The 27,755-nt window shown below is 44.0% G+C and overlaps 1 protein-coding gene across 4 annotated transcripts in view; it reads left to right on the top strand.

Moving 5' to 3' along the window:
* The window catches only part of SCAF11 (SR-related CTD associated factor 11), a 90,040-nt gene that overhangs the window by 22,641 nt on the left and 39,644 nt on the right, over positions 1-27,755 (top strand). For 3 of the 4 annotated variants that reach the window (XM_038759364.1, XM_038759340.1, XM_038759348.1), the window contains exons 2-3: positions 20,625-20,703; positions 20,880-21,037. In XM_038759364.1, coding sequence (XP_038615292.1) covers positions 20,643-20,703; positions 20,880-21,037 — 219 coding nt within the window. In that variant the 5' untranslated portion in view covers positions 20,625-20,642. Of the gene's footprint in view, positions 1-5,556; positions 5,578-20,624; positions 20,704-20,879; positions 21,038-27,755 lie in introns of those variants that run through there. The other variant, XM_038759355.1, reaches the window with a different exon arrangement.

The raw sequence follows: 27,755 nt of genomic DNA, 5'->3' as shown, positions 1-27,755 counted from the left end.
TTAGTAATTGTGGGATAATAGTTGAAGCTTTTGTCTCATCATGGCATCTAGGATCATGATGTCCACGGTGAAAGCAATTGATTTCATATGAGCACCATTTCTAGGTGAAGAGCATTTCCTTTTGCTTGCTTTCAACCTTCAAACTGCAATGAGAGCGCCTTATCCTAATTTTATGGGATTAAATGAACATCATTTTGAAGTTCACCCTATCCACTCTCTTCGTAATCTTGTACACGTCAATGCTGCCCTTCTCTCCAGACCAAAGAGACCCAACTTGTTTAGCCTAGCCTCTTAAGCAAGTTTAATCATTCTCCTAATTGTCTGGATGTGGCACACAGAACTGAGGAGTTGACAGAAGTCAGCAGTGACTGAGATCTCTCTTGAGATCTGACTGTTAATCAGTTCATCATTGTGGAATTGCCCTTTGGATTATTTTTCTGTAATTGTTTTCCCTTTCGCTTGTTCATTTTGAAACTGATCTGTCATTTTTTGGCCAATTCATTCAATTTAAATGCGGTATTCTAAACAAGTGTTATGTCACCATGGGTTGAAAAGTTCATTTTGCAGGAACTCATCATTAATAGCAGATGAGTTCCCTGCTAGTCTGTAAACTGCCCCCTCTAGCCGATAAGCCCATTGTGGGCAGGGATCGTGTCCACCAACTCTGTTGCATTGCTTAGAACAATGTTCTGCATGCCGTAAGTTTTCAATAAATACCATTGATCAATTGCCTGATTGAGAAGGTGTGCTGAAGAGAATATTAAAAGTTATGCCATCTTTTCAGAATTCCTTCCTAGTCTAAGATATATAAGATTTTCGGCGGTGCCGGGATCACTGACGCAGAATCACGGAAAATGAGAAAACACGGATCCAGTAGTGTGCTTGCTGAAATTTAATATTGTAAATGATTGTGGTGTTTAAGTGGTTGCTGGGCACCAATTTCTATACTGTGGGATGGGGAAGAAAAAAGATAATCGTTGATTCAGCTCTCTCCTTAACCACACATTTAATCTATCGCCAAATCCTGTCTGTTATCTTCACAGCATCTCTAGAACTTGCCTCTTCTTCTCCATCCAAACTGCTACCGTGCGGGTCCGAGCACTTATCAAATCCCTTCTTGACTCCTGCCTGTCCCTCTCATACAGTGTTTGCTGCCCAGATCATTTTTATAAAAAAAATTCATTCTCCACACGTCCCCCCAACTCCTTAAAACTCCCAATAATTGTCCATCCACCTCTGCATCAAGCATCAGTTCTTCACTGCTGGCTTTAAGGTGCTCATTCAGATATTTTACTGTTATTATTATTATTATGATATTTGTAAGTGCTTACTATCAATCAATTGTATTTATTGAGCACTTACTGTGTGCAGAGCACTGTACTAAGCGCTTGGGAAGTACAAGTTGGCAACATATTGTGTCAGGCACCATTCCAAGTGCTGGGATAGGTAGAAGTTAATCAGTTTGGACATAGTCCCTGTCGCACATGGGGCTCCCAGTTGTAAGTAGGGGGAGAACAGAGGTTGAATCCATGCTGTTTCTATCCTTGGTCGAGCAACAATTTACAGGGCCTCAGCCTTGTCTCTCCCTCTTTCAGCCTTTGCTCATGCTCTCCCAGCTGCCTAGATCCCCCTTCCCTTTTATCAATCAATCAGTGGTATTTGAGTGTTTACTATGTGCAGAGCACTATACTAAGTGTTTTGGAGAGTACAATAAAATAGAATTAGCAGACACGTTCCCAGCCCATGACTTTACAGTCTAGGGAGGAGACAGACCTCTACTCTCCCCATCTTCAAATCTCCTCCAGGAAGCCTTTTCTGACTAACCTCTCATTTCCTCTCCATATTCTCCCTCTCTTCTGAGTCACCTATATACTTAAGTCCATACCCCCTGAGGACTTTGAAACTAACCTCATGCCGCAGTGCATATATATATTATATATATCATATAAGGATGTGTATGTGTGGATATATAAGGATATATATATATATATATATATATAACATAAGGATGTGTATGTGTGGATATATAAGGATATATATATATATATAAAACATATAAGGATGTGTATGTGTGTATATATAAGGATATATATATATATATATATATATATATACACACACATGTATCCTTATATGTTATTTCTTCCGCCATCAGTCTAATCACAGCTCTTCCACATCTCTGCTTGTGTGACCCTGGGCAAGTCACTTAACTTCTCTGTACTTCAGTTCTCTCATCAGCAAAATGGAGATTCAATACCCGTTATCCCTCCTACTTAAACTGTGATACCCATGAGGAACCTTATTATCTTGCATCTACCCCAGCACTTTGCACAGTTGAGAAGCGTGTGGCTCAGTGGAAAGAGCACGGGCTTTGGAGTCAGAGGCCATGGGTTCAAGTCCCGACTCCGCCACTTGTCAGCTGTGTGACTTTGGTTAAGTCACTTAACTTCTCTGTGCCTCGGTGACCTCATCTGTAAAATGGGGATGAAGACTGTGAGCCCCGACAACCTGATCACCTTGTAACCTCCCCAGCACTTAGAACAGTGCTTTGCACATAGCAAGTGCTTAATAAATGCCATCATTATTATTATTACTTAACAAATACCCCTACTGTGACTACGATTATGATTATCAGTCATTCAATTGATGGCATTTGTTGAGCACTTACTGTGTGTAAAGACTGAAATAAGCACTTGGGGAAAACAATACAGTAGAGCTGGTTGACAGTCTCTAGCTAGCTTACAGTCTAGAGGAGGATGTGAAAATAACATACAGATGGGGAAATGGGAGTGTAAAAAGCTATGTAAATAAGTGCTGTGGGGCATATCAAATGTGTATGGGGTACAAAGCCCAAGGGCACAGGTGTTGCAGAAAAGTGTGTGAAGGGGGAAATGAGGAGTTAGGGAAGGCCTCTTAGGGGAGATGTGATTTTAGTGAGACTTTGAAGGTGTGGAGAGTGATGGAGAGAAGCAGTGTGGCTCAGTGGAAAGAGCCCGGGCTTTGGAGTCAGAGGTCATGGGTTCAAATCCCAGCTCTGCCAATTGTCAGCTGTGTGACTTTGGCAAGTCACTTAACTTCTCTGCGCCTCAGTTACCTCATCTGTAAAATGGGGGTTAAGACTGTGTGCCCCCCCCGTGGGACAACCTGATCACCTTGTAACCTCCCCAGCGCTTAAAACAGTGCTTTGCACATAGTAAGCACTTAATAAATGCCATTATTATTATTATTATTATTATGGAATGCCAGATATGAAGGGAGAGAGAGCTTCAGGCCAGAGGGAGGATGTGGAACGTGGACGTTGGCAGTGAGACAGACAAGATCGCAGTATTTTCACGCCTGTCTCCGCCACTAGATTGTAAACTCTCTGGTAGGGATCATGACCACTAACTCTCCCAAGTGCTAAGTTTCATGTTCTGCACATTCTAACTGCTCAATACCATAGATAGGTCAGATGCCATTCTTACATTGCCCTCACAGTTGAAAGGGAGAGAGAATAGGTAATTCATCCCCATTTTACTGGTGGGGGAAACTGAGGCACAGAGAAGGGCAGTGACTTCCATGAGGTCACCCAGCAGACAAATGGTGGAGCCGGGATTAGAGCCCAGGTTCCATGAATCCCAGGCCCGTGTTCTTTTCACCAGGCCATGTCGCCCCCCTAATTTCTAAGCGTGAAGAATAAGTCCTTGCTTAAACGCTTACACAAGCTCTTCCTCGACATAGGGACACTGAGGAGATGCCATAGGATCTCAAAATCACCGTCTCCGAGAAGAAAGTGGAAAGATTTGGACTGTGATGTCTCCCGAGGTACTGATGGCAGGAAGATCCTGACTAGGGCGATCCTGGCCCCGGTCCTGAAGATTCCAGTGTCCAAACGCTCCTGGAATCGGAAATGTGGCTTCAGTCCACAGGGTGGCACAATTGAAGTGATTTTTGAAGCTCGCCAGATACGGGAAAAATTCAAGGAGCAGCACCAAGCTCTCCATAAGCTTCCAGATCCTGGGAAAGCCTTTAGAACCACCTGGTCCTGTGAAATGGCTTGGCAGATTTGCGTGCCCCGAGAAGTTCATTGAGCATCCAGGTTTACTTCTTGGAGGCATGGCTGCTGAGGAAGAGCTGGGAATCATCTTGTCCGAGCCATTCACCCATGAGCTGAAGCGGGGTTGAGCAGTGGACCACATCCCGTTCAATATATTCTACTCTGCCATGTTGGAGGATGCAACAGGAAACCTGAACTCGGGTCTCAGAATTAGCTTCCAGCTCAGTAGGTTACAGGAGTCACCCAGAGTTGTAGGGACAGTCTTTCAGAACTTGATCAACGCACATACCCAGGTAGACCGTCAGTCAATCAGTAGTAAATACGATTGATTGATTGATAGTATTGTGTGCAGGGCGTAGGGACAGTCTTTCAGAACTTGATCAACGCACATACCCAGGTAGACCGTCAGTCAATCAGTAGTAAATACGATTGATTGATTGATAGTATTGTGTGCAGGGCACTGTACTAAGTGCTCAGGAGAGGACAATAATAATAATACTAATAATGATGGCATTTATTACACGCTTACTATGTGCAAAGCACTGTTCTAAGTGCTGGGGAGGTTACAAGGTGATCATGTTGTCCCACGGGGGCTCACAGTCTTAATCCCCATTTTACAGATGAGGTAACTGAGGCACAGAGAAGTGACTTGCCCAAAGTCACACAGCTGACAAGTGGTGGAGCCGGGATTTGAACCCCTGACCTCTCACTCCAAAGCCCGTGCTCTTTCCACTGAGCCACACTGCTTCTCTAAGTGCACATGATCTCTCCACTCATGGAGTTTCTCGTTCAAGTGATTGCTGGCTTCCCCAAATCAGCAAGACTTACCAGACTGATCCAACTAAAGTGTGGTATTGGTTCCCCACCAAGGAAGCCACTTATGCACCCAAAAGTCTATTTGACTGCAGAAAACCAAGTGCTGTGAAAAAGTTCCATTACTCGGGCAGCATACTGGCCAATGAGGAAGTACAAAATTGAAATTAAATTAGCACTGACAGAGAGAGGCAAGCGTGTGACGTTATGTCTCAGACCAAACTAAAGGTTTACTGAACTGTAGTGACATCCAACCTTCTCTGAGCCAGAGGAATCTGGACTCGGATTTCTCCGTATCCATCCCCCACCCCCAGTGCTGGATCCGATTCCTTGAGCTTTTCCAACAGTTTTGCTTTTATTCTATACCCCGTGTCAAATTGCACATAATCAAGTTCGTTTCTGAAGCATTGACGCTCACCTCAACTCAGCTTCACCAGGTTGGACATGTCAGGAGAATGGATGACAGTTAGAATACCTACACAGCTCCCCTGCTATGTAATAATAATAGTTGGGCTATTTGTGAAGCGCTTACTATGTCTCAGGCGCTGTTCTAAGCACTGGTCTTGATACAAGATAATCGGGTTGGACACAGTCCCAGTCCCTCATAGGGCTCACGGTCTTAATCTCCGTTTTACAGATGAGGTAACTGAGGCCCTGAGGAGTGATGCGACTTGCTGAGGATAACACAGCTGGGACTACTTCCCCTTCCCCACAGCACCTGTATATATGTTTGTACATATTTGTTACTCTATTTTACTTGTACATATCTATTCTATTTATTTTATTTTGTTAGTATGTTTGGTTTTGTTCTCTGTCTCCCCCTTTTAGACTGTGAGCCCACTGTTGGGTAGGGACTGTCTCTATATGTTGCCAACTTGTACTTCCCAAGCGCTTAGTACAGTGCTCTGCACACAGTAAGCGCTCAATAAATACGATTGATGATGATGATGATGATGATGACTAGAACACAGGTATCTATCCACTAGGCCATGGTGTTTCCCAGCTTCAGTTATGTCAGGACCTGAAGTTGAGAACCTTAAAGCAATGTGTCAGCCGAGGTTTTAAGGGTACAGTAAATCAAATCTTCAGACAAGGCTGCCTCTCAGCACAGGCATTTGCCAACAGACAGATTGTGCTGGTTAATCTGAAGTGTTGGTTAAGTAAATCAGGGCCATTCAGTTGAGGACATGTTTGCATAATTACACAGAGGGCTTGAAGGTTTGCCAGGAGCAGTAAACACTCAACTGGTTGGTGGTCTAATAATTATTATATTAATCGTGCGTTTGTGAAGCGTCTGTTATGTGTGAAGCACTGGGGTAAATACAAGATAGGTGAGGCACAATGCCTATCCCACATGAGACTCCCAGTCTAGAGGAGAGGGAGAAACTTTTGCTAAGCAAAGTGTTTTGGGGATGGCTCAGGAGAGTGGTGTATCCACCCAGGAGAGACTCAAAATTGTAAACTTCTCCTCCATCTAAGTTTTGTTTGTCCCTAACATGTCTTCCTTTCCTTAGATGGAGAGCATGTTGGGGGACAGGAGTTATGTCTGACTTGATTATCTTGTATTATCCCAGTGTGTAGTACAGTATAATACAGCACGTAGTAAGCATTTAACAAATCCCATTATTAATGTTATTATTATGTATTTTCTTTCCTCTTACCCTGAGTGAAATGCTCCTCTGGTGTCCTGGCGAGGGCGGGGGGCTTGCCTCTTTTTATCCTCTCCTTTATATGGGCCTGTAAAGCTCATTTTTAATATTATCCTCCTTCAGGCTTTAATTCAAATTCCAGGTTTGGACAGTATTGTAAGTTCATTGTGGATAGGGACTGTGTCTACCATTTCTGTTGTATAGTATTCCCCCAAGCGCTTAGGACAGTCCTGCACACTGTAAATGCTCAATAAATATGACAGAAAATCTTTAAATTGCAGCAAATTTATGCGATCCCATATAAGTTGTTGTCAATTCCAGGTATTATGTACGCTTACTACAATCCTTGGGCTTTCATCTGCTGGCAGAGTATAAAGTTATGTAATTGCCTAAAAAGCTGTTGGCAGAAGGTGGGATTTTTGCCCAGCCATCTAGGAGACTGAAGGGAATTTCCAATTTGTGAGTTTCTGTGACAGAGCACTTTCAATTTTCACTACTTCTAAAACAGTCGCTTTCTCAAATCCTTTGCCTCTTGACAAGGCATTTTCCTTCACCTCTTTCTGTGTGAATAATTCAAGTCCCCCAAAGGACAAGGCCCATGTTTAATTCCCACCTGTTTATTCAATCCTAATTCTTTAGGACAGTACTTTGCACATAGTAAGCACTTATAAGCACTTAATAAATACTGTTACTACTACTTCATCTTGCATTGCATTTCAGATGAGGCTCTTATACATGAATAACCTTACTGTTTGGAAATTGTTGGCAAACATCTGATGTCACCTTCTTATTTTTGGCAAAGAAATTTGATTAGGCCTTGTGGTCCTTGCGAGCGAAAAGTTTCAGTTGGAGATTATCTCTTACTTTTCTGTCCTCGCCCCAACTTTCCAGAAATTCCATGAACATCGGAGTGGGGTACCTTCAGTTTGGCTAGATGGGCTGTCATAGTGCATTTTGAATGGAAAATGAGGTGTGTTTCTTAATGACAACATGCAGCTGTCTGGATTCAGTGTGATGTGGTGTCAGAAGAAATAGTTGTTTGCATGTGGGTGGTGTTGCATATGGGGTGAGTTTTCTGTATTGTGGGTTTTTGCAAGAACTGGTGTGCTTCTGGGACTTGGTAATTCCTGGGCTAGAGAGCACTTGTCCAGAGCTCTTGAGGTTCTGGTATTCAGGTTCTAAGCGACAATGGTGTCTTGAAGGGGCCTATTAGGAGTTGATCCTTTAGGGGCTGGGGCAGTCACCCAGACAATCAGTCAATCAGCAGTATTTATTGAGTGCTTACTGTGCTTAATGTGTGCAGGTCACTGTGCTAAGCAGCTGGGAGAGTACATTCAGTAGAGGTGGTAGATACAATTCCTGTCGATAAGGAGGTTACAGACCAGAGGGGAAGACAGACATTATAATACACTAAAAAGAGGGGTAATGGTGGAGTATAAGGGTATGTATACATAAGTGCTCAGGGGCCAGGGGTGGGGCAGATATCCCTGTTTAAGTGATACATATTGAAGTGTATGGATGACAGGACATCTCCATCTGGATGTCTGCCTGCCATCTAAAACTCAATATGTCCAAGACTGAGCTCCTTATCTTCCCTCCCAAACCCTGTCCTCTCCCTGACTTTCCCGTCACTGTGGATGGCACTACCAACCTTCCCGTCTCACAAGCCCGCAACCTTGGTGTCATCCTCGACTCCGCCCTCTCATTCACCCCACACATCCAATCCGTCACCAAAACCTGCCGGTCTCACCTCCACAACATCGCCAAAATCCCCCCTTTCCTCTTCATCCAAACTGCTACCTTGCTGGTTCAGTCTGTCATCCTATCCCAACTGGATTACTGCATCAGCCTCCTCTCTGATCTCCCATCCTCCTGTCTCTCCCCACTTCAGTCTATATTTCACTCTGCTGCCCGGCTTATCTTTGTACAGGAACGCTCTGGTTATGTCACTCCCCTCCTCAAAAATCTCCAGTGATTGCCTTTCAACCTACGAATCAAGCAAAAGCTCCTCACTCTTGGCTTCAAGGCTCTACATCACCTCGCCCCCTCCTCCCTTCTCTCCTTCTACAGCCCAGCCCGCATCCTCCGCTAACCTCCTCACTATGCCTCGTTCTCGCCTGTCCCGCTATCGACCCCCGGCCCACGTCCTTCCCCTGGCCTGGAATGCCCTCCTTCCCAAACTAGCTCCCTTCCTCACTTCAAAGCCCTACTGTGAGCTCACCTCCTCCAGGAGGCCTTCCCAAACTGAGCCCCCTTTTCCTCTCCTCCTCCCCATACCCCCCTTGCCCTACCTCCTTCCCCTCCCCACAGCACCTGTATATATTTGTACAGATTTATTACTTTGTTTTACTTGTGCATATTTACTATATTTATTTTGTTAATGATGTGCCTATAGCTGTAATTCTATTTATTCTGACGATTTTGACACCTGTCCACATGTTTTGTTTTGTTATCTGTCTCCCCCTTCTAGACTGTGAGCCTGTTGTTGGGTAGGGACCGTCTCTATATGTTGCTGACTTGTACTTCCCAAGCGCTTAGTACAGTGTTGTGCACACAGTAAGCGCTCAATAAATACGATTGAATGAATGAATAAATGATGACATGGAAGGGAGGGTGAGTAGGGGAAATGAAGGCTTAGCAGGGAAGGCCTCTTGGAGCTGTGATTTTTAGGAGCTTTGAAGATGGATAAAGTAGCAATTTATCAGATGGGGGAAAAGAGTTCAATCAATCGCATGTATTTTTTGCATGCTTATTATGGGCAGAGTACTGTACTAGCACATGGGAGAGTACAATATAATAGAGCTGACAGACACGTTCCCTCCCCACAAGGTGCTTACAGCCTACAGAGGGAGTTAGGCATTCATATAAATAAATTGCAGATGTGTACGTAAGGGCATAATGGTGTGAATCCGGAGTGGGAGACGAGGAAATGAGGGTTTAGTCTGGGAAGACCTCTTGGAGGAGAGGTGATTTTCATGAGACTTTGAAGTGGAGGGAGTGGAGAGTTGGGTATGAAAGAGGACGGAAATGCAGGATAATATAATAATAATGGCATTTATTAAGCGCTTACTATGTGCAAAGCACTGTTCTGAGCGAGGGGTCGGCAGTGAGATGGGTGAGTTAGAAGTATAGCGAGTAGATTTGCATTACAGGAGTGAAGTGCTTAGGCTGGCTTGTAGTAGGAAATTAGAGAGCTAAGGTTGGCGGGGGGGGGGGGGGGGGCGGTGAGCTGATTGCTTTAAAACCAATGGTAAGGAGTTCTCTGTGTGATGTGGAGGTGGATGGGGAAATCACTGGAGGTTCTTGGGGAGTGGGGAAACACGGACTGAGAATCTTTTTAGAAAAATGATCCGGGCAGCAGAGTGAAGCACGGATAGGAGTGGGGAGAGACGGGAGGCAGGGAGGTCGGCAAGGAGGCTGATGCAGTAATCAAGGTGGGATAGGATGAATGCTTGGATTAACATGGTAGCAGATTGGATGGAGGGGAAAGGGTGGATTTTAGCAGTGTTCCAGGCCAGAGGGAAGATGCGGTCAAGGGGTTGACAGTTGAGATTGCCTGTCCCTTGTCAGCAGCTCTTTGGAGAGCTCAGTTAGTAGGGTATTACCGTGCCAAAACTCCAGGGAAGGAACTAGAATCTACTTGGGGGGAACAGCAGTTACCCAAAGAAAGTAGACTGTTCTCATTCTCTTAGTAAAGAAAGGCTGTCGTGCTTTACCAAGTGTTGTGCGGTATCACTAATGACAGTGATCAAAAAGGCAGAGAAACACGGTTCTTAGAGACTCACGGTCAGGGGTGGAAAAGGCTGCCGGAGGGGAGGGAGTCTAAGTGGCAGTGTAACTCTGGGCTGTCCAGGCCTTCCAGGATGCAGCTCACTTCAAGAACTCGAAAGGAGTTGAGAAGCAGCATGGTCTAGTGGGTCGAACACATTCGGGGGAGTCAGGGGACCTGGGTTCTAATCCCAGCATCGTCACTTATCTGCTGTGTGACCTTGGGCAAGTCACTTCACTTCTTTATCCCTCAGTTACCTCATCTGAAAAATGGGAATTAAGACTGTGAGCCCGTGTGGGATGGGGGCTACATCCAACCCGATTATCTTGTATCTACTCCAGCGCTTAGTACAGTGCCTGGCATACAGTAAGCGCTTAACAAATACCACTAAAAACAAAGATTGATCAGGATCAAGTGTCCAGGATTAAACCTTCTTGTTTCTCACCCTATTTCCCATTTCCCTTCTCTTGAGAGAACATGAAAAATAAAAAATAGTTTCCCCTTAATTAGCTCAGTAAGTTGATATGGGCCACTGACAGGGGTTGGAGAGAGGCCGGGTGATCGTCTCACTTGTGCCATTTAAAAACAAAATGTAAGCCAACTCCTTGAGGGAGCCACCCAAGTAGGGCAGTTATTGTTTTACAGTGCCTTTGTTTGCCCCCTACCCTATTCCCATATCTTCTTAGGAAGTGTGTGTCAGTGAGTGCTGCATTTCGGGGTAAAAGTGGCAACCAGACGGCCACCGATGGACCAGTTCCATGCACTGTAATCCAGGGCCCAGAGGGTTTCAAGCAGAAGCTTCTTTCAGGATCTTGAAACAAAAGCAAAAACAGGTCCAGGCACTGCAGACAGGCAGCACAGCAAAGGACAGGCTGGCATTGTGTGTACACAGTGTGGTGTGCACCTTGGGTCTTTCACGGACCTTGTCAGGGAGTTGTGTGTGGTGGTAGTATTCAGTCGTGCTTGCTGTGTGCAGAGCACTGTGCTAAGGGCTCGGTAGAATACATTGTAACAGTTGGTAGACATGGTCCCAGCCCATGAGGAGCTTACAGTCTAGAGCTTGCAGTGATATACGTATCTGTTATTTAATTTATTTATATTAATGTCTATCTCCCCCTCCAGTCTGTAAGCTTGTTGTGGGCAGGAAACATATCTATTTACTCTGTTATTACTGTACTGTCCTAAGAACTTAATGCAGTGCTCTACGCACCATAATTGCTCAATCAGTACAATCGATGGGGAACACAGACACTTAAAATAAATAACAGCTCTGTTCCTCCGTGCTGTGGGGCTGAGGGTGAGGTGAATATTAAGTGTTTAACCCTAGCAGGCAGAAGCAGAAAGTGGCCAGTAGTACTTGTACTTCCCAAGCGCTTAGTACAGTGCTCTGCACACAGTAAGCGCTCAATAAATACGATTGGTGATGATGATGATGATAGTACGGACAGCAAAAGCTCTGCACACAGTTGAGAGAGTGGGAAAGAGGAGGAAAGTGAGAGCTTTTCTACCATAGATTGATTCTCTCTTTCCTAGGCAGGTGGCTCAAGTGTGTGTTGCGGAAAGGTCTGCTGAAGTCACACAGAGTTAGTATTAGCCATACTCTGTAACAATGCAATCATCTGGCTATTTGTAAGGCAGCAGATGCATAAGTAATTATTTCCTCACTCAGGATGAGTAGAAACTCAAGTCACGTGAGTAGTAAAGAGTACTGACTTGGTTTCTATCATCAAAATTTTCTACTTATAGGGAAGTCACCTCGTGTAAAAAAAAAAGCTGTGGGCTAGCAAAGAGATCAATCAATCAATCAATCGTATTGAGCGCTTACTATGTGCAGAGCACTGTACTAAGCGCTTGGGAAGTACAAATTGGCATCACATAGAGACAGTCCCTACCCAACAGTGGGCTCACAGTCTAAAAGGGGTCTAAAAGAGATGTGGTATTAAAACTGGGAAAGCATGATTACTTTTTTGCCAAGCGTGGGTGAAGACTTCTCTCAAACATAATTTGTTTATACCATGATATTCACTTCTCAACGTAACACAGGGCAGAGGGCAATCAATCAGTGATGCATATATTTAGCACTGCGTACAGTGTGCCATACTAAGCTCTTGGGAGAGTAAAACAGAATAGAGTAGAATTGGTAGACCTGATTCCTGCCAACAAGAGGCTTACAGTCTAGAGGAGGAAACGGATAGTAAATTACAAATAGGAAGAGCGTGTGTACTTAGACTCTCCCAAGTACTGTGGGACTGGAGGTGGGGTTAGTATCAAAGTGCTTAAGGACGATGCATTGTCTAAGGGAAGGCGAATATGGTGGGGAAATGAGTTAAGAAAGGCCTCTTAGAGGAGAATAAGATTTAAGTAGGAATTGACGCCTCTCAGGGTCAAACCTGGAGAGTAGTCAGTACTCTACCAGTCTCGTTTACGGGAGAGAGAATCAAGCAGAGGCATAGCCATTCCATTCCCAGTTTGGGCAGTGGCTAGTGAGTGGAAGGCAATCCGCTACAAATCAAAACTCGTGGAAGAGAGTCGAGGGTGGAGACTCAAGTTGACTGCACGGAAGGAGGCAATGGTAAACCACTTCCAGATTTTTACCAAGAAAACTCCATGGACTGCCAGAAAGATTGCAGATGGAGATGGGGCCTTCTGGGAGAGATGTGGGTACGGGTCGGAGACGACAGCATAAGACCAGACCAGGGAATTGAAGGCGGGAAGAGCGATGATCCCATCAGATATGATGGGGGAAGGAATTCCAGTCCAAGGGGCAGGGGGTCGTTGTCGAGACAGATTATCCTCGACTCATCTCTCTCATTCAACCTGCAGGTTCTGTGTGTCTTCAATCAGTCAATCAATTGTATTTATTGAGCGCTTACTGTGTGCAGAGCACTGTACTAAGCGCTTGGGAAGTACAAGCTGGCAACATATAGAGAAAGTCCCTACCCAGTTGCTTCTGCCTTTATACCATCTGTAGAGTCAACCCCTTCCTCTCCATCCAAACTGCTTCCACGCTGTTCCAAGCAATCATCGTAGCCCATCTCGACTGCTGCATCAGCCTCCTCTGTGACCTCCTTGCCTCCTGTGTCTCCCTATTCCCATCCGTACTTCGCTATGCTGTCCATAGCATTTTTCTAAAAATTTGTTCAGTCCACATTTACCAACTCCTCAAAACCTCCTGGTAGTTGTCCATACGTCTCCACATCAGGTAGAACCTGCGTACCACCAGCTTTGACCCTCACCTCCTAATTGGATTTTCTGTGGCATGAGACTCATTAGAGTGCTCTCAAGAGGTTTTGCATCTGCATGGGATGTTAGAGAAGCAGCATAGCCTAGTGGAAAGAGCATGGGCAAGCGCTTAGTACAGTGAGAACTATACACAGAAAGCGCTCAATAAGTACGATTGAATAAATACGGCTGAATGAATAATCCCTACTCTGCCAGTTGCTTGCTTAACTTCTCTGTGCCTCAGTTACCTCATCTGTTAAATAAGGATTTAAATCCTCTTCTCTCCAACTTAGTCTGTGAACCCCATGTGGGATAGCGACTGTGCCCAACATGATTAATTTGTATCCACCCCACTGCTTAGGGCAGTGCTTGACACATAATAAGCACTCAGCAAATACTATTAAAAATTCACTTGATAGATTATTTTGAGAAATTTGAGTCAAGAAGAAGGATATTTAAACTATTTTTGGAAGTGCATTTTTTTTTTCAGCTTCCCAGCACATTGGTTTCAATAAGCAGCGTCGCACAGTGAGCCCGTTGGTGGGTAGTGATTGTCTCTGTTTCCGAATTGTACTCACCAAGTGCTTAGTGCGGTGCCCTACACACAGTAAGCGCTCAATAAATATGATTGAATGAATGAATAGTGGCTAGATCTTGGGCCTGGGAGTCAGAAGGTCATGGGTTCTAATCCTGGCTCTGCCATTTGTCTGCTGTGTGACCTCAGGCAAGTCACTTCACTTCTCTGGGCCTCGGTTACCTCAACTGTCAAATGAGGATTGAGACTGTGAGCCCCATATGGGACAGGGACTGTGTCCAGCCCTTAGTACAGTGCCTGGCTCATAGTAAATGCTTACAAAAAAGATTATTATTATTATTATTATTTTATGGCGCCAGCTGCAGGGGCTGGTTCAGTGGTCGGGAATAGAGAATGGGAGGCTGGAGTGCACTGGAGCCCCTGGAAAAATGGAGGAGGGATGGCGAGGAAGGAGCAAACCTAATGAGATCAATCGTGGTTGCCAACACCATCCTTCTCCCAGCCTCCCAAGCCCATCGTCTTGGCGTTATCCTTGACTTCTCCCTCTCGTTCAATCACCGTATTCAGTTTGCCACCAAATCCTGTCCGTTCTTCCCCCGCAGTGTTCCTAGCATTGACCCCTTCCCTGCCACCTTGCTGGGCCAGGGGTCTGTCATATCACAACTTGAGTATTTTATCAGTCTCCTTGATGGCTTAATGCTTGTGGTGTTGGCTGAGTACTTACCCTGTTCCGAGCACTGTGCGAAGTGGCGGGGTAGATACAGCATCAGGTTGGACACAGTCCCTGTCACACATAGGGCTCCCAGTTGAAATGTCTGCCCTGCCCCCAGACTCTACCCTCTCCAGGCCATACTTCACTTGCCTTGGATCATTTTTCTAAAACATTGTCCGCACACAGCTCCTCACTTCTCACCTACCCCTATTAGGCCATACTTCCAGGCCATACTTCACTTGCCTTGGATCATTTTTCTAAAACATTATCTGCACACCTACACCTAATAGGGGTAGGTGAGAAGTGAGGAGCTGTGTGCAGATAAGCCCATTCCTCTCTGAATCAAACAGGAACTCCTAACCATTGCCCTTAAGATGCTGTCAGCTTTCTTTCCACTACTTATCTTCACTCTTCTCCTTCCACACTTCATTCCTCTCAAGCCACCCTACTCACCATGTCATTCTGTCTGACCACTCGCCGTCACTCACCTCTTGTTCGGGACTTTTATTTTTTGTGTGGTATTTGTTTAGTGCTTACTGTGTGCCAGGCACTGTACTAAGCACTGGGGTAGAGACAAGCTAATTAGATAGGACACAGTCCATGTCACACATGGAGCTCACATTCTTAATCCCCATTTTTCAGAGGCCTTCCCTGACTAAGCCCTCATTTCCTCTTCTCCTCTCCATTCTGATTTACCCTTGCACTTAGATTTGCATACTTTATTCACATCTCCCTCACAGCTCTTAGATACATAGCCCTAATTTATTTTTATTAATGTCTGTCTCCCCCTCTAAACTGCAAGTGCATCGTAGGCAGGGGATGTGTCTGCCAGTTCTGTTATATTGTACTCTCCCAAGGGCTTCATACAGTGCTCTGCACATAGTAGTAATAATAATAATAATGATGGTGGTATTAAGCGCTTACTGTGTGCCAAGCACTGTTCTAAGTGCTGGAAGTGCTCAGTAAATATGATTGACAAATGAGGTAACAGACATAGAGCAGCTAAGTGATTTGGCCAAGGTCTCACAGCAGACAAACGGGGGAGTCAGGATTACAACCTGACTCCTAGTGCCGTGCTCTATTCACTAGGTTTCTCCGCTGATTTTATTCCCTGACCTTTCACATCCCACAACTGTTCTCCCCATCTTCAAAACCTTTCTGGAATCACATTTCCTAGAGGCCTTCCCTGAATCAACTCTCCTTTTTCTCTCCAGAGCCACATGTCTACACCCCCTGTAGCTATTTCGGCTCTTTCAAGTCTTAAGAATTTGGTAACTCACATCCCTCCGTGACACTTTAGGTGCCTATCTCTCTACAGTGTGACTTTCTCCTACCTGTTATGGTGGATGTCTGTCCCTCAAGATCGCGAGCTCCTTGAGGACAGGGATCGTAGTTGCCAACTGTATTGTACTCTCTCAAATATTCAGTACAGCTCTGTACACACGGTGCTCAATCAGTGGTAGTAATCGAACCCTCGCTATGGACAGAGCACTGTACTAAAGGCTTGGGAAACTACAGAACAGTAGAGTTGATAGACACGATCCCTGCCCCTGAGACGCATACAGTCTGCCGATGAAAATGGGCATTAAAATAAACTATAGATAGATAGGGGAAATAGCGGAGCATAAGGATATATGCATAAGTGCTGTGGGGCTAGGGTGGGCACACTCTTGTGCTTAAGGGTCAGACAGCCAAACGCCTAGGCGGTGCAGAGGGGAGGGTGGATAGGTGAAATGAGGGCTTAGTCAGGGAGGGCCTGATGGAGGAGATGAGATTTTAGGAGGGCTTTGTAGGTGGGGAGCTGTTGGTTACGAAAAGAGGGACTTCCAGGCCGGAGGGAGGATGTGGGCAGAGTTGGCAGCAAGATAGATGAGACTGGCACTAGAGGGATGAAATGGGCAGATTTTCTCCACCTCACTCTCCCTTCTGCATCATCTGTGCACTTGGTTCTGTAACCTTTGGACATCTGATATTCCTTCTGCATCGCCTATGCACTTGGTTATGTAACCTTTGGACATTTGATAATCGCCCCAACCCCACAGCACTTACGTACATATCTTTAAATTTTATGTTAGAAATTCCTTGTTCGTGTTAATGTCTGTTTCCCCCTCTAGACTGTAAGCTCATTATGGGCAGGGAATGTGTCTTCTAATTCTGTTGTACTCTCCCAAGTGCTTAGTACAGTGCTTTGCACATAGTAAACACCGAGAAAATACCCCTGATTGATTTGATAACTTGTAGGTAGTCAGTGAGGAGCCATTGATTGAATCCAGACTTTAAGGTTTGATGTTGTGGTGATCCATTTTTTGATATTTCTTCCCTTTTTGTTGTCTAGTAGTTGACTAGGAAGCAGTGTGGTCTAGTGGAAAGAACGTGGGCCCGGGAGTCAGAGGACCTGGGTTCTAATCCTGGCTCTGCCACTGGTCTGCTCTGTGACTTTGGACAGGTCTCTTCACTTCTCTGTTCCTCAGTTTCCTCACCCATAAAATAGGGATTAAATCCTACTCCCTCCTATTTAGACTGTGAGCCTCATGTGGGACAAGGGCTGTGTCCATCCTGACCATCTTGTATGCACCCGAGTGCTTAGAACAGTGCTTGACACATAGCATTCAACAAGTACCATTATTTGATTAGTAGTCCATTTTATTCCTAAAATTTATCTCCAGACAAATTTGTAGGAATTTTCTATCCAGTACGCTTAGCTATAATACAGACCCATGAGTTAGGAAAGACATTGGTATCACATATGCATTTATGGCTTATGTCTTCGTTAGTTGCTGAATACTTGAAAATTTAGTTTGTCCTTCTGCAATTTAATGAACCCTTCACAGAACAGGATTCCTTTGCCTAAGTATTGAACTTAGGAGTTAACTGAGGAATAGAAAAGAAGAATAAGATATCATTCAGTCAAGTCACAGCAGTTCTTGTACTTTGCATTTGTTCGGAGTCTGCAAACTCCAACCCAGCTGGAAAAATTCCTGGTAGACAATTCTGACTGTCATCTAGCTTGAATTCTATTAGAGTAATGAAGGCTAATCCATGTTTATCAATGTTATGATATTTTTAGACAGGTTTTTGGTAGAGACAATACAGTCCAGGAATTTTATTCAAATGGCAACAGTTGTGTTCCTAAGGGACCTTGTGCTTTGCACACTCTTATTTCAGAGAGAAATTAAGGCATCCATCCCAAATTATTGCTCTCATATATAGATGTTTTCATGAAATTTTACATTAGCGAATTCTCATGAAATAATCATGTCAGGTACTGGAGCTTTTGGTTTGGTTTTAGGACTGTGTACATCATTAGAATTTCTGTAAAAGTATTTCTGCCCAGAGTCGGTTCTCAGTAGCGTAGGGCCAAGGAGAGCAATCATCCAAGCCCTGCCGTGGTGAATTTTTTTCTTCTCCATCCCCTCCAGCAGATAAACCTGCACCAGGTAATCAATTTATGGTATTTATTGAGCTCTTACTGTGTACAGAGCCCGGTACTGAGAGCATGGAGGGAATACAATGCAGCAGAGTTGATAGGCATGTTCCCTGCCCACAGTGAGCTTACAATGTAGAGTAAGAACATGATTTCTGCCATCAAAGTGCTTACAATCCAGTGGGGGAGACAGACAATAAAGTACAGATAGGGCAGATCTTTGGAGAGGAGTGGCAGCGATACTTGATCTATGCTTCTGTGGTGGTGTCTCTTGATAATAAAATATTAATAATCCCTGTGGTATTGGTTAAGTGATTACTATGTGCCAAGCACTGTACTGAGCGTTCTTGGGTAGGTACATGGTAATCTGGTGAAACACAGCCTCTGCCCCATGTGGTGCTCCCAGTCTAAGAGGGAACAGAACTAGCTATTTAATTCCCATTTCACAGCTGAGAAAACTGAAGCCCAGAGAAGTGAAGTGCCTTGCCCAAGGTCAAAGCAGATAAGTGGTGGAGCCAGAATCATTCATTCATTCATATTTACTGAGCACTTACTGTATGCAAAGCACTGTATTAAGTGCTTAGAAAGTAAGATTCAGCAATAAAGAGAGACCCTGCCCACACTGGGCTTACAGTGTAGAAGCGGGGAGACAGACATCAAAACAAGTAAACAGGCATCAATATAAATATATAGAATTATAGATGTATGCACCTCAAAACAAGTAAACAGCCATTGATATAAATAAATAGACTTTTATATACGTACATATATGCACAAGTGCTGTGGGGCTAGGAGAGGGGGGTAGAGCAAACGGAGCGAGTCGGGACGACAACGTGGAGGGGAGAGGGAGCTGAAGAAAAGGAGGACGTAGTCTGGGAAGGCCTCTTGGAGGAGGTGAGCTCTCAGTAGGGCTTTGAAGGGGGGGAAGAGAGCTGGTATGGGGGATGTGTGGAGGGAGGACATTCCAGGCCAGGGGGAGGACGTGGGCCAGGGGTCAATGGCGGGACGGGCAAGATCGAGGCACGGTGAGGAGGTTAGCGGCAGAGGAGTGGAGTATGCGGGTTGGGATGTAGAAGGAGAAAAGGGAAGTGAGGAAAGAAGGGGCAACGTGATAGAGAGCTTTGAAGCCAGTAGTGAGGAGATTTTTGTTTGATACAGTAGGATCCTTCGACTCCCAAGTCTTTGCTTTTTCCACTAGGCCATGCTGCCTCTCAGTAGCGGGCAGGACTTGGGAGAGCCATGTACGGGGCAATAGCCCTTGCGGTTTTCTGGACTACCTCTTTGAATCTGAATGGTAGAGATAGGCAGTCAGCACAGACACAGGAAAGTCAACACACATGCACACACACACACACACACACAGTAACTCACTACTACAGACATACACATACCACAGGCACCAAGAAACCTAGGCACAGAGAAAAAGGACAAAGAATCTCACAACTACAGACCCAGAAGTAAGTTTAATATAGATGATTTCATTTTTCCAGAGTTGAAGACCTACTAGTAGCAGTAGTATTTATTAAGCACTTACTTTGTGCCAAGCACTACACTAAGCGCTGGGAGAGAATAAACAGCTGGGACCTAGACCCTAACCTCCTAATTTCTGTTGATTCAGTGGCTTGCATTACGTGGTTATACATTAAATTGTGTTTCCCAGTATTGCAAAATATAGCTTCATGTGATAGCTGGGTTGGGCGGGGGGAAGGGGGTGAGAAAGAGGAGAAGGAACGATCAATCGCTTCAGCTCCCAGATCCCAGTCACTTTCCCACCCATTTTTAAATGGGAACTGGAAGCTTCTAGGGAAGAGGCCAGAGTCTTCGGAAGTGTGAACCTCAAGTTGTGTATAGATCACAATCTGATAAGCATTGTGGGTTTTTAATATTTTTAATTCTGTTGTGTATCAAGCACTGTTCATTCATTCAATCGTATTTATTGAGCGCTTACTGTGTGCAGAGCACTGTACTAAGCGCTTGGGAAGTACAAGTTGGCAACATATAGAGACGGTCCCTACCCAACAGTGGGCTCACAGTCTAGAAGAGGGAAACTGGTCTAGGTGCTTGTGTTGTATGGACAGTGAGAGACAGTAAGAGAATTTACGTGACGTGACAAAATGATAGGTCATGACCTAGTGGAAATAGCGCGGGCCTGAGAGTTGGAGGACCTGGATTCGAATTCCGCTCCGCCACTTGTCTTGAGTGACCTTGAGCAAGTCACTTAACTGTTGTGCTTCAGTTCCCTTATCTGTAAAATGGGGATTAATACTGTGAATCCCATGTGGGACAGGGACTTTGTCCAACCCGATTATTGTGTATCTACCCCAGTGCTTAGTACAGTTCCTGGCTCATAGAAAGTGCTTAACAAATACCACGAAACAAAGAAAAATTATTCTGAAAAGCAGCATCCAAGTAAAGTTGAGAAGGTGCCGCTGATTTTCTCTTATTTCCATTAATTTTTTTTTAGGAAACTTCCTCAGAAGAGATGAAGGGAAGAAACATGCATAGTTCCAGTGAGGGAGATCAAGGGCACGGGGACATGGAAGGTAAGTTGAATTACTTTTAATATGAACACGGTTCCCCTAAGCGAAATATTGCTATCTCTAAAACATAGTGATTTTGATGTTGCTGTCATCTGATTTTGGGGGTTCCTTTTTGCTGCATTCAGACTATTTTTTTCCCAAAAGTTTGAGATTGAAATGTGTCATTGTTCTTACAATAGACGAAGAAAACCGTGAAAGTACTCAAGCCACTGTTGGCCTGTACAATGAAGCAGATACATGCCCCATCTGCCTAAGCTGCCTTTTAGGAAAAGAAGTTGGATTTCCCGAAAACTGCAATCATTTCTTTTGTATGTCCTGCATTCTTAAATGGGCTGAGGTAAGTTATAAAGAAAGCTTCTTAAGGAGAAACAATTGCTTCTCAATAAAAGGATTTTATTTATTTTAAAAGGATTTATTTTATTTTAAAAGGAATAAAAGGATTGGTGTTAAGTCCAGTGCTTTAAAAATCATGGTATTTTTTTCATCATTCTTTGGTCATGTTATTTTATCCCCTCTATTCAGTAGAATTGCCAAGTGTTGCATTTGAGCCCCTTGTAGTAGTAATACTATTGATTGAGTGGCCTCCTTGATGCAAAGCACTGTACAAGCGCTTGGGAAATGTAAAACAAAAGTGACATGTCCCTTAGTCACTGGAAACTTCCACTCTAATGGCATTCTTCAGATAATTTTACGTTTTCAAATAAGTTACCAGACTTCAGGGTAATTTTTTGGCAAGGTTAGCAATTTTCTATTCCATAATTTGTAATCTGTCAGTGGAAGCTTTCCTTACATTGTTTTGGGGTGATAAGGTTCAAATCCTGGCCCTGCCAGTTGTCAGCTATGTGACTTTGGGCCAGTCACTTAACTTCTCTGTGCCTCAGTTCCCTCATCTGTAAAATGGGGATTAAGACTGTGAGTCCCCCGTGGGACAACCTGATTACCTTGTAACCTCCCCAGCGCTTAGAACAGTGCTTTGCACATAGTAAGCGCTTAATAAATGCCATCATCATCATTATTATTATTGTGTCATTAAATGTGCAGATTTTTCTTCACCCACAGCATCACACCAAGATACTGAGTATAGTTTCCAGTGTAAGCACATCCTCTTCCCTAGGGAAATATTTGACTATTTTCTGCCAAAGTAGTAATTCATTGGCAGTGATGTGGAAAAAATTTTGGCCTACAGTCCACATAACCTTGTTGGTAACTATTTGCAGAGTAGCATGGCCTAGTGCAAAAAGGGACAGGGGCTGGGAGTCAAAGGACCTGGCTTTTAATCCTGCTTCCACCACTTGCCTCCTGTGTGACCTTGGGCAAGTCACTTAGCTTCTCTGTGTCTCCATTTCCATATCTGTAAAATGGAATAAAATACTTGTTCTCTCTCCTACATGGACTGGAAGCTCCATGTGGGACAGGAGCCCTGTCCAACCTGATTACCTTGTGTCTACCCCAATGTTTAGTACAGTGCTTGGCATATATAATAAATGCTTAAATGCCGCTGTAGTCATCATTATTATTAGCAGGGGATAAAGGGTGGTTAAATTTGGCAAGTGTAGCCTTGTACTTCGAGGCAGCCAGAAGTCCTCAGCAGTCACATCACCCGCTGTTGTGGTTCTTGGGCTTGTGAGGGGCTCATTTTTGCCAACTGTGTCCTGGGTTGTGCCGACTGGGGCTTCCATGGGCCGAATAATAATGATAATTGTCAGCCAAAGTGGCTGACTTGGAAGCAAGCTGGTTGCAGTTGCATTTGGTTGGATTTTACCCCCTTTTGTGCTGGAAGGACCTGAAATCAGACATAGGTGGGAAGGAAAAGCCGTGTGGTGTAGTGGAAAGAGCATGGTCTTAGCCATCAGAAGACCTGGGTTCTGGTTGCCGCAGCCCCGTCACTTGCCTGCTTTGAGACTTTGGGCAAGTTACTTAATTTCTTTGGGCCTCGGCTTCCTCATTTGTAAAATGATTATAAAATAGGTACCCTCCCAACCCCTTAGACAGACTATAAGCCCCATGTGAGATGGGGAATGTGGTCAGTCTACTAATATTGTACCTTCCCCAGCACTTACTACCATACTTTCAATAGTAAGTGTTTAACAAATTCCACTGCCATGATTATCATTATTATTATCATTATTAATAATAAAGTAAGTGGAACTGTTAGTCTGTGCTTCAGTTGTAACCTTATTGTTATCCCACCCACTGATGTGGGAAAACTGACCCCCTGCTGTGGGTATTGGATGTAACTTTTGTATTGAAAAATTCACTGCTGTGGTCAAACTGCAGTCATTCCTTTCCATTGAAAACCACACCCCTTTTATGAGCATAGAAAAGAAACCTCATAGAAGCCTCAGTAACTCATAGAAATCCTGGATGCCAAAGATTGTCTCCAATTTCTAGCCCACCATTAATGTAGAGACAGTTCATATATGTCATTTCAATGTCAAAATATTTGTAGATTCACTCAACTTGCTTCAAAGCATGCCTTCTGTTCAGTGCATTTAAGCAAACTGTTTAGTGGTGGAAAGAGTTACTGTACGACCAAAGATGACTGATCATGTGTCACTTATCATCGATACAATTACACTTAGAATTGGACTTGTAATGTTTAAAAAAAAAAATTAAGGAAGTTTCCCAAAATCTCACTTGAAAAATGACCATAAACTAGCCACGTTTGAAAACTAGGTCAAGGGCTCAAGTGAGAGTGTCAAAAATGGCATTATGCCTAATAGGACACTTTAGTATTCAGTGTTTGTTTGAGACTTTCCACAAGTGCCCAGGAAAGGAGGTGGTAACAGCATATTAAATGTGTGACTGGTTAACTTTTAAGTGTGTGAGAGGCCTTGCGGTAAAGGAAACAATTTAATTGAACCGAGACTAACCATGAATAAAGGAATTAGTTTTGATGCTTTTGGTGCAAGGATAACTGGAATTCCATTTTGGAGGGTCAGGATTTTGAATTTGGCAGGTTAGTAGCACTCAACTTCTGTGAGCTTGGAGAGGCATGAATTCCTGAGTCTTTGCCATCAAAAGATCTTCAGAAAGTCTTCTGGTTCTGGACAGATATTTTTTCTTCTATTTTTAAAGATCTACAGAGACTGCCGAAAAGACTTGAAGGAGTTTTTGTGATTAATCACCCCGCTAGTTAGGAAGTTCATCACCAAGTGCATTTTCAGCTGCAGTGTAGATTGAGTTCCTCTGATTTGGTCTTCTCTTTTAGAGTGTGAGCCCACTGTTGGGTAGGGACTGTCTCTATATGTTGCCAGCTTGTACTTCCCAAGCGCTTAGTACAGTGCTCTGCACACAGTAAGCGCTCAATAAATACGATTGATGATGATGATGATGAAACGAATAACGGGCTAACCCTCTCTTTTTCTGAAGATGGTTCTATCCTCCAGACCTTTTCTAATCTTGCCTTTTGCAAATTAATTCCAGTCACCAAGTGCATTTTCAGCTGCAGTGTAGATTGAGCTCCTCTGATTTGGTCTTCTCTTTTAGAGTGTGAGCCCACTGTTGGGTAGGGACTGTCTCTATATGTTGCCAGCTTGTACTTCCCAAGCGCTTAGTACAGTGCTCTGCACACAGTAAGCGCTCAATAAATACGATTGATGATGATGATGATGAAACGAATAACGGGCTAACCCTCTCTTTTTCTGAAGATGGTTCTATCCTCCAGACCTTTTCTAATCTTGCCTTTTGCAAATTAATTCCAGTCCTTTGAATTTTTCCTTTTAACCTGTTTTAGATTTATAATGCTTTTTGCTCCATTTCGGTGTGCCCTTTGCAGTTTCCCTTCCTCCCAGTTCTCAAGTGTGGTGACCCAAACCGTCAGTCAAAAAATGCCAGAACGGGGCTGCCCAATGCAAATCCAGTGGCTGCTTTACTTCTGCATTTCCTGCGCCTTAAGGCATGCCCCGGTGCCATGAAGGTTTAAGTAAAAATGGCTTTGCTGGCATATAGAAGGCTCTCGTGTTTCTACTTGTGCCTATCTAGTCATTCTTCATGTTTGTGAGGAGTTCTTGTGCTCAGTCCTGAAGGCATTACACTTGTCATTATTGAATTGTATCCTGTTTTCGTTAGTCTACCTCCCCGATTTCTCAAGATCACTCTGAGTTTTATTTCTATCTTCCAAATTGATAGACCCCCTTCCCAGTATAGTATTACCTACTGAGCCGATGAAGGATTCCCCATTTTTTTCTTCAGTTTTACTGAGATTTCACGTGGGATATTGCATTTAAATTGATAGAACTGCGCGTGAGCAATTTAAACACGTTAAAAGGACATTTGCTTTCATATAAGAATCACTTGAGTCTTGGATTTCGGCTAGGATAGGAGGAAAGCATCCTTGAAAGATTAAGGTAAGGCCAGTTTTAAGATCTCGTACAAAAGAGCTAATGGAGAGCTAGCCTTTAGAAAGATGTCCGTTTCTGTTGTGTTTTTTGAAGTGTGAACCAGAGATTCAAGGAAAAGGAGTAAAATAAAATTCATTCATTCAGTCAGTCATATTTATTGAGCGCTTACTGTGTGCAGAGCACTGTACTAAGCACTTGGAAAGTACAATTCGGCAACAGTTAGAGACAATCCCTACCCAACAACGGGTTCACAGTCTAGAAGGGGGAGACAAACAACAGAAACAGAACAAGTAGACAGGCATCGGTGCCATCAAAATAGATAAATAGAATTATAGATCTATACACATCATTAATAAAATAGAGTAATAAATAGGTACAAATATGCACAAGTGCTGTGGGGAGGGGAAGGTGGGTGGAGCAGAGGGAGGGAGTAGGGGCGATGGGGAGGAGGAGGAGAGGATCTCTATTGAAGCAGAACAGCATGAGATTGTGCCGTGAAGCCATTCTCCCTGCTTCTCCCTTCCGTGTAGCATCCTTTACAGTGCAGGAGCTGTCAGCAATTAATTGGCCTGATTAGAGTGGGCTCTCATCTCTTTCATTGTACCGCCCACATAGGTCAGTGGTTTCAAAACATTTTCCGCCTCAGGCCGCTTTCAGTGGAACAAAAGTCCCCACCAACAGCTTATAATAATAATAATAATAATAATAATGGCATTTGTTAAGCGCTTACTATGTGCAGAGCACTGTTCTAAGCGATGGGGGGTGGTTACAAGGTGATCAGGTTGCCCCACGTGAGGCTCACGGTCTTAATCCCCATTTTCCAGATGAGGTAACGGAGGCTCAGAGAAGTTAAGTGACTTGCCCAAGGTCACACAGCAGGCATGTGGTGGAGTTGGGATTCGAACCCATGACCTCTGACTCCAAAGCCCGGGCTCTTTCCACTGAGCCACGCTGCTCCTCCTAAGCTTGAGGGGAGGGGAGTGACCCTTTCTAGTTCCAACCCTGCTGACTCCCCCAAGGCGCTCGTTGTAGAATAAACAGGCGCCCGTGGCGGCAGCAGCCCCTTTATAAAATCCGTACTTCCAGCACCCTCCCGAAGGGAGCACTCAGGGAATTTTAGAGGAAGGAATGCCAAGGCGCACTTAGAAAAATGGATAGTATGTTGCAACTTTCCATAGCTCCATTCTACTGCCATCAATCAATCAATCGTATTTATTGAGCACTTACTGTGTGCAGAGCACTGTACTAAGCGTTTGGGAAGTACAAGTTGGCAACGTATAGAAACAGTCCCTGCCATGTGAAGTAAAGACATTTGAGAAGTGAAATAAAAGGAGTATGGTATATTGCAGGAGGCGGTAAGTTTTCTGTACGCAAGGATTGCGTCTTTCCACTCTCGTAATAATAATTATAGTAATAAGTGCTTACTATGTGCCAAGCACAGTTCTAAGCACTGGTGTCGATACAAGCTGGTCAGGTTAGACACGGTCCTTGTTCCACACGAGGCTCACCGTCCCAATCCCCATTTTCCAGATGAGGGAACTGAGGCACAGAGAAGTTAAGTGACTTGCCCAAAGTCACACAGCAGACTCTCTTGTATTGTAACTTCCCAAGTGCTTAGTATAGTGATCTGCACAAAGCACCCCATAAATATCATTGATTATATCACTCAAACAAACAGAAATCACATTCTCCTTCCCTTCGTCTCACAATTCTTTTTCTCTTCACCCTCCTCTCCCATTAACCTAATGCCAATAGCTTCAGTTTAAGGGATGCAGTTCCATAAATCCAAATTGTGCAGTTGCCCAGGTGAAGGAGTAAGAGGAATGAGAAAAATGTAGAGTGAAGTAGTTCTTCAAGAAGTCAAGTGTCGACCTTGATGTTTTGCCATTCCCTGCAAACAGAAGAGAACCTTGCACTTACACTAACAAAATAATAGGAGGTAGTCTTTAGACGGAATGTTTCCAATTGTGTTCTCTTATTAAATTAAGCAGTGATTTCTTTTGAGTAAAAAAAAATACAATATATTGATACTTGTTAAGTGCTTACTATGTGCCAAGCACCGTTCTAAGCACTGGTGTAGATACAAGGTAATCAGGTTGGACATAGTTCTAGTCCTACATGGGGCTCACACTCTTAATCCCCACTTTTACAGATAAGACAACCGAGGCCCAGAAAAATTAAGAAATGATTTTTCCAAGGTCAAAGAGCAGATATGTGGCAGAACTGGAATTAGAACCCAGGTTCTTTTGACTCCTAAGCCTGTGCTCTATCCACTAAACCATGCTATTTGTCACTGTACTGATCCATGTATTAGCAACCACTCCCAATTAGCACAAAACTATTGTATTTGCCATTAAAAATATATAAGCCAAATTAAACTGGTAATAATAATAATAATAATGGCATTTAAGCATTTGCTACATGAAACTGGGGTAGATTCAAGAGAATCAGGTTGGACAGATTCCCTGCCCCACATTGGGCTTATGGGCTAAGTAGGAGTGAAAGCAATAGCTGTTTTCGTTGGGGTGGAAGCAGAATGTGGGTGGAAATGATTTCAGTTTCTGGCAGGTAATGAGAATCAGATTTTGAAGTGTTCACCCATTTTTAAATGTTGCTAGCCTCCTCTCTGATCTCCTATCCTCCTGTCTCTCCCCACTTCAGTCTATACTTCACTCTGCTGCCCGGATTATCTTTGTACAGAAATGCTCTGGG

Source organism: Tachyglossus aculeatus, chromosome 2 (genome assembly GCF_015852505.1).
Source record: "Tachyglossus aculeatus isolate mTacAcu1 chromosome 2, mTacAcu1.pri, whole genome shotgun sequence".
Lineage (NCBI taxonomy): Eukaryota > Metazoa > Chordata > Mammalia > Monotremata > Tachyglossidae > Tachyglossus > Tachyglossus aculeatus.
This window is presented reverse-complemented; position numbering and strand designations above follow the sequence as displayed.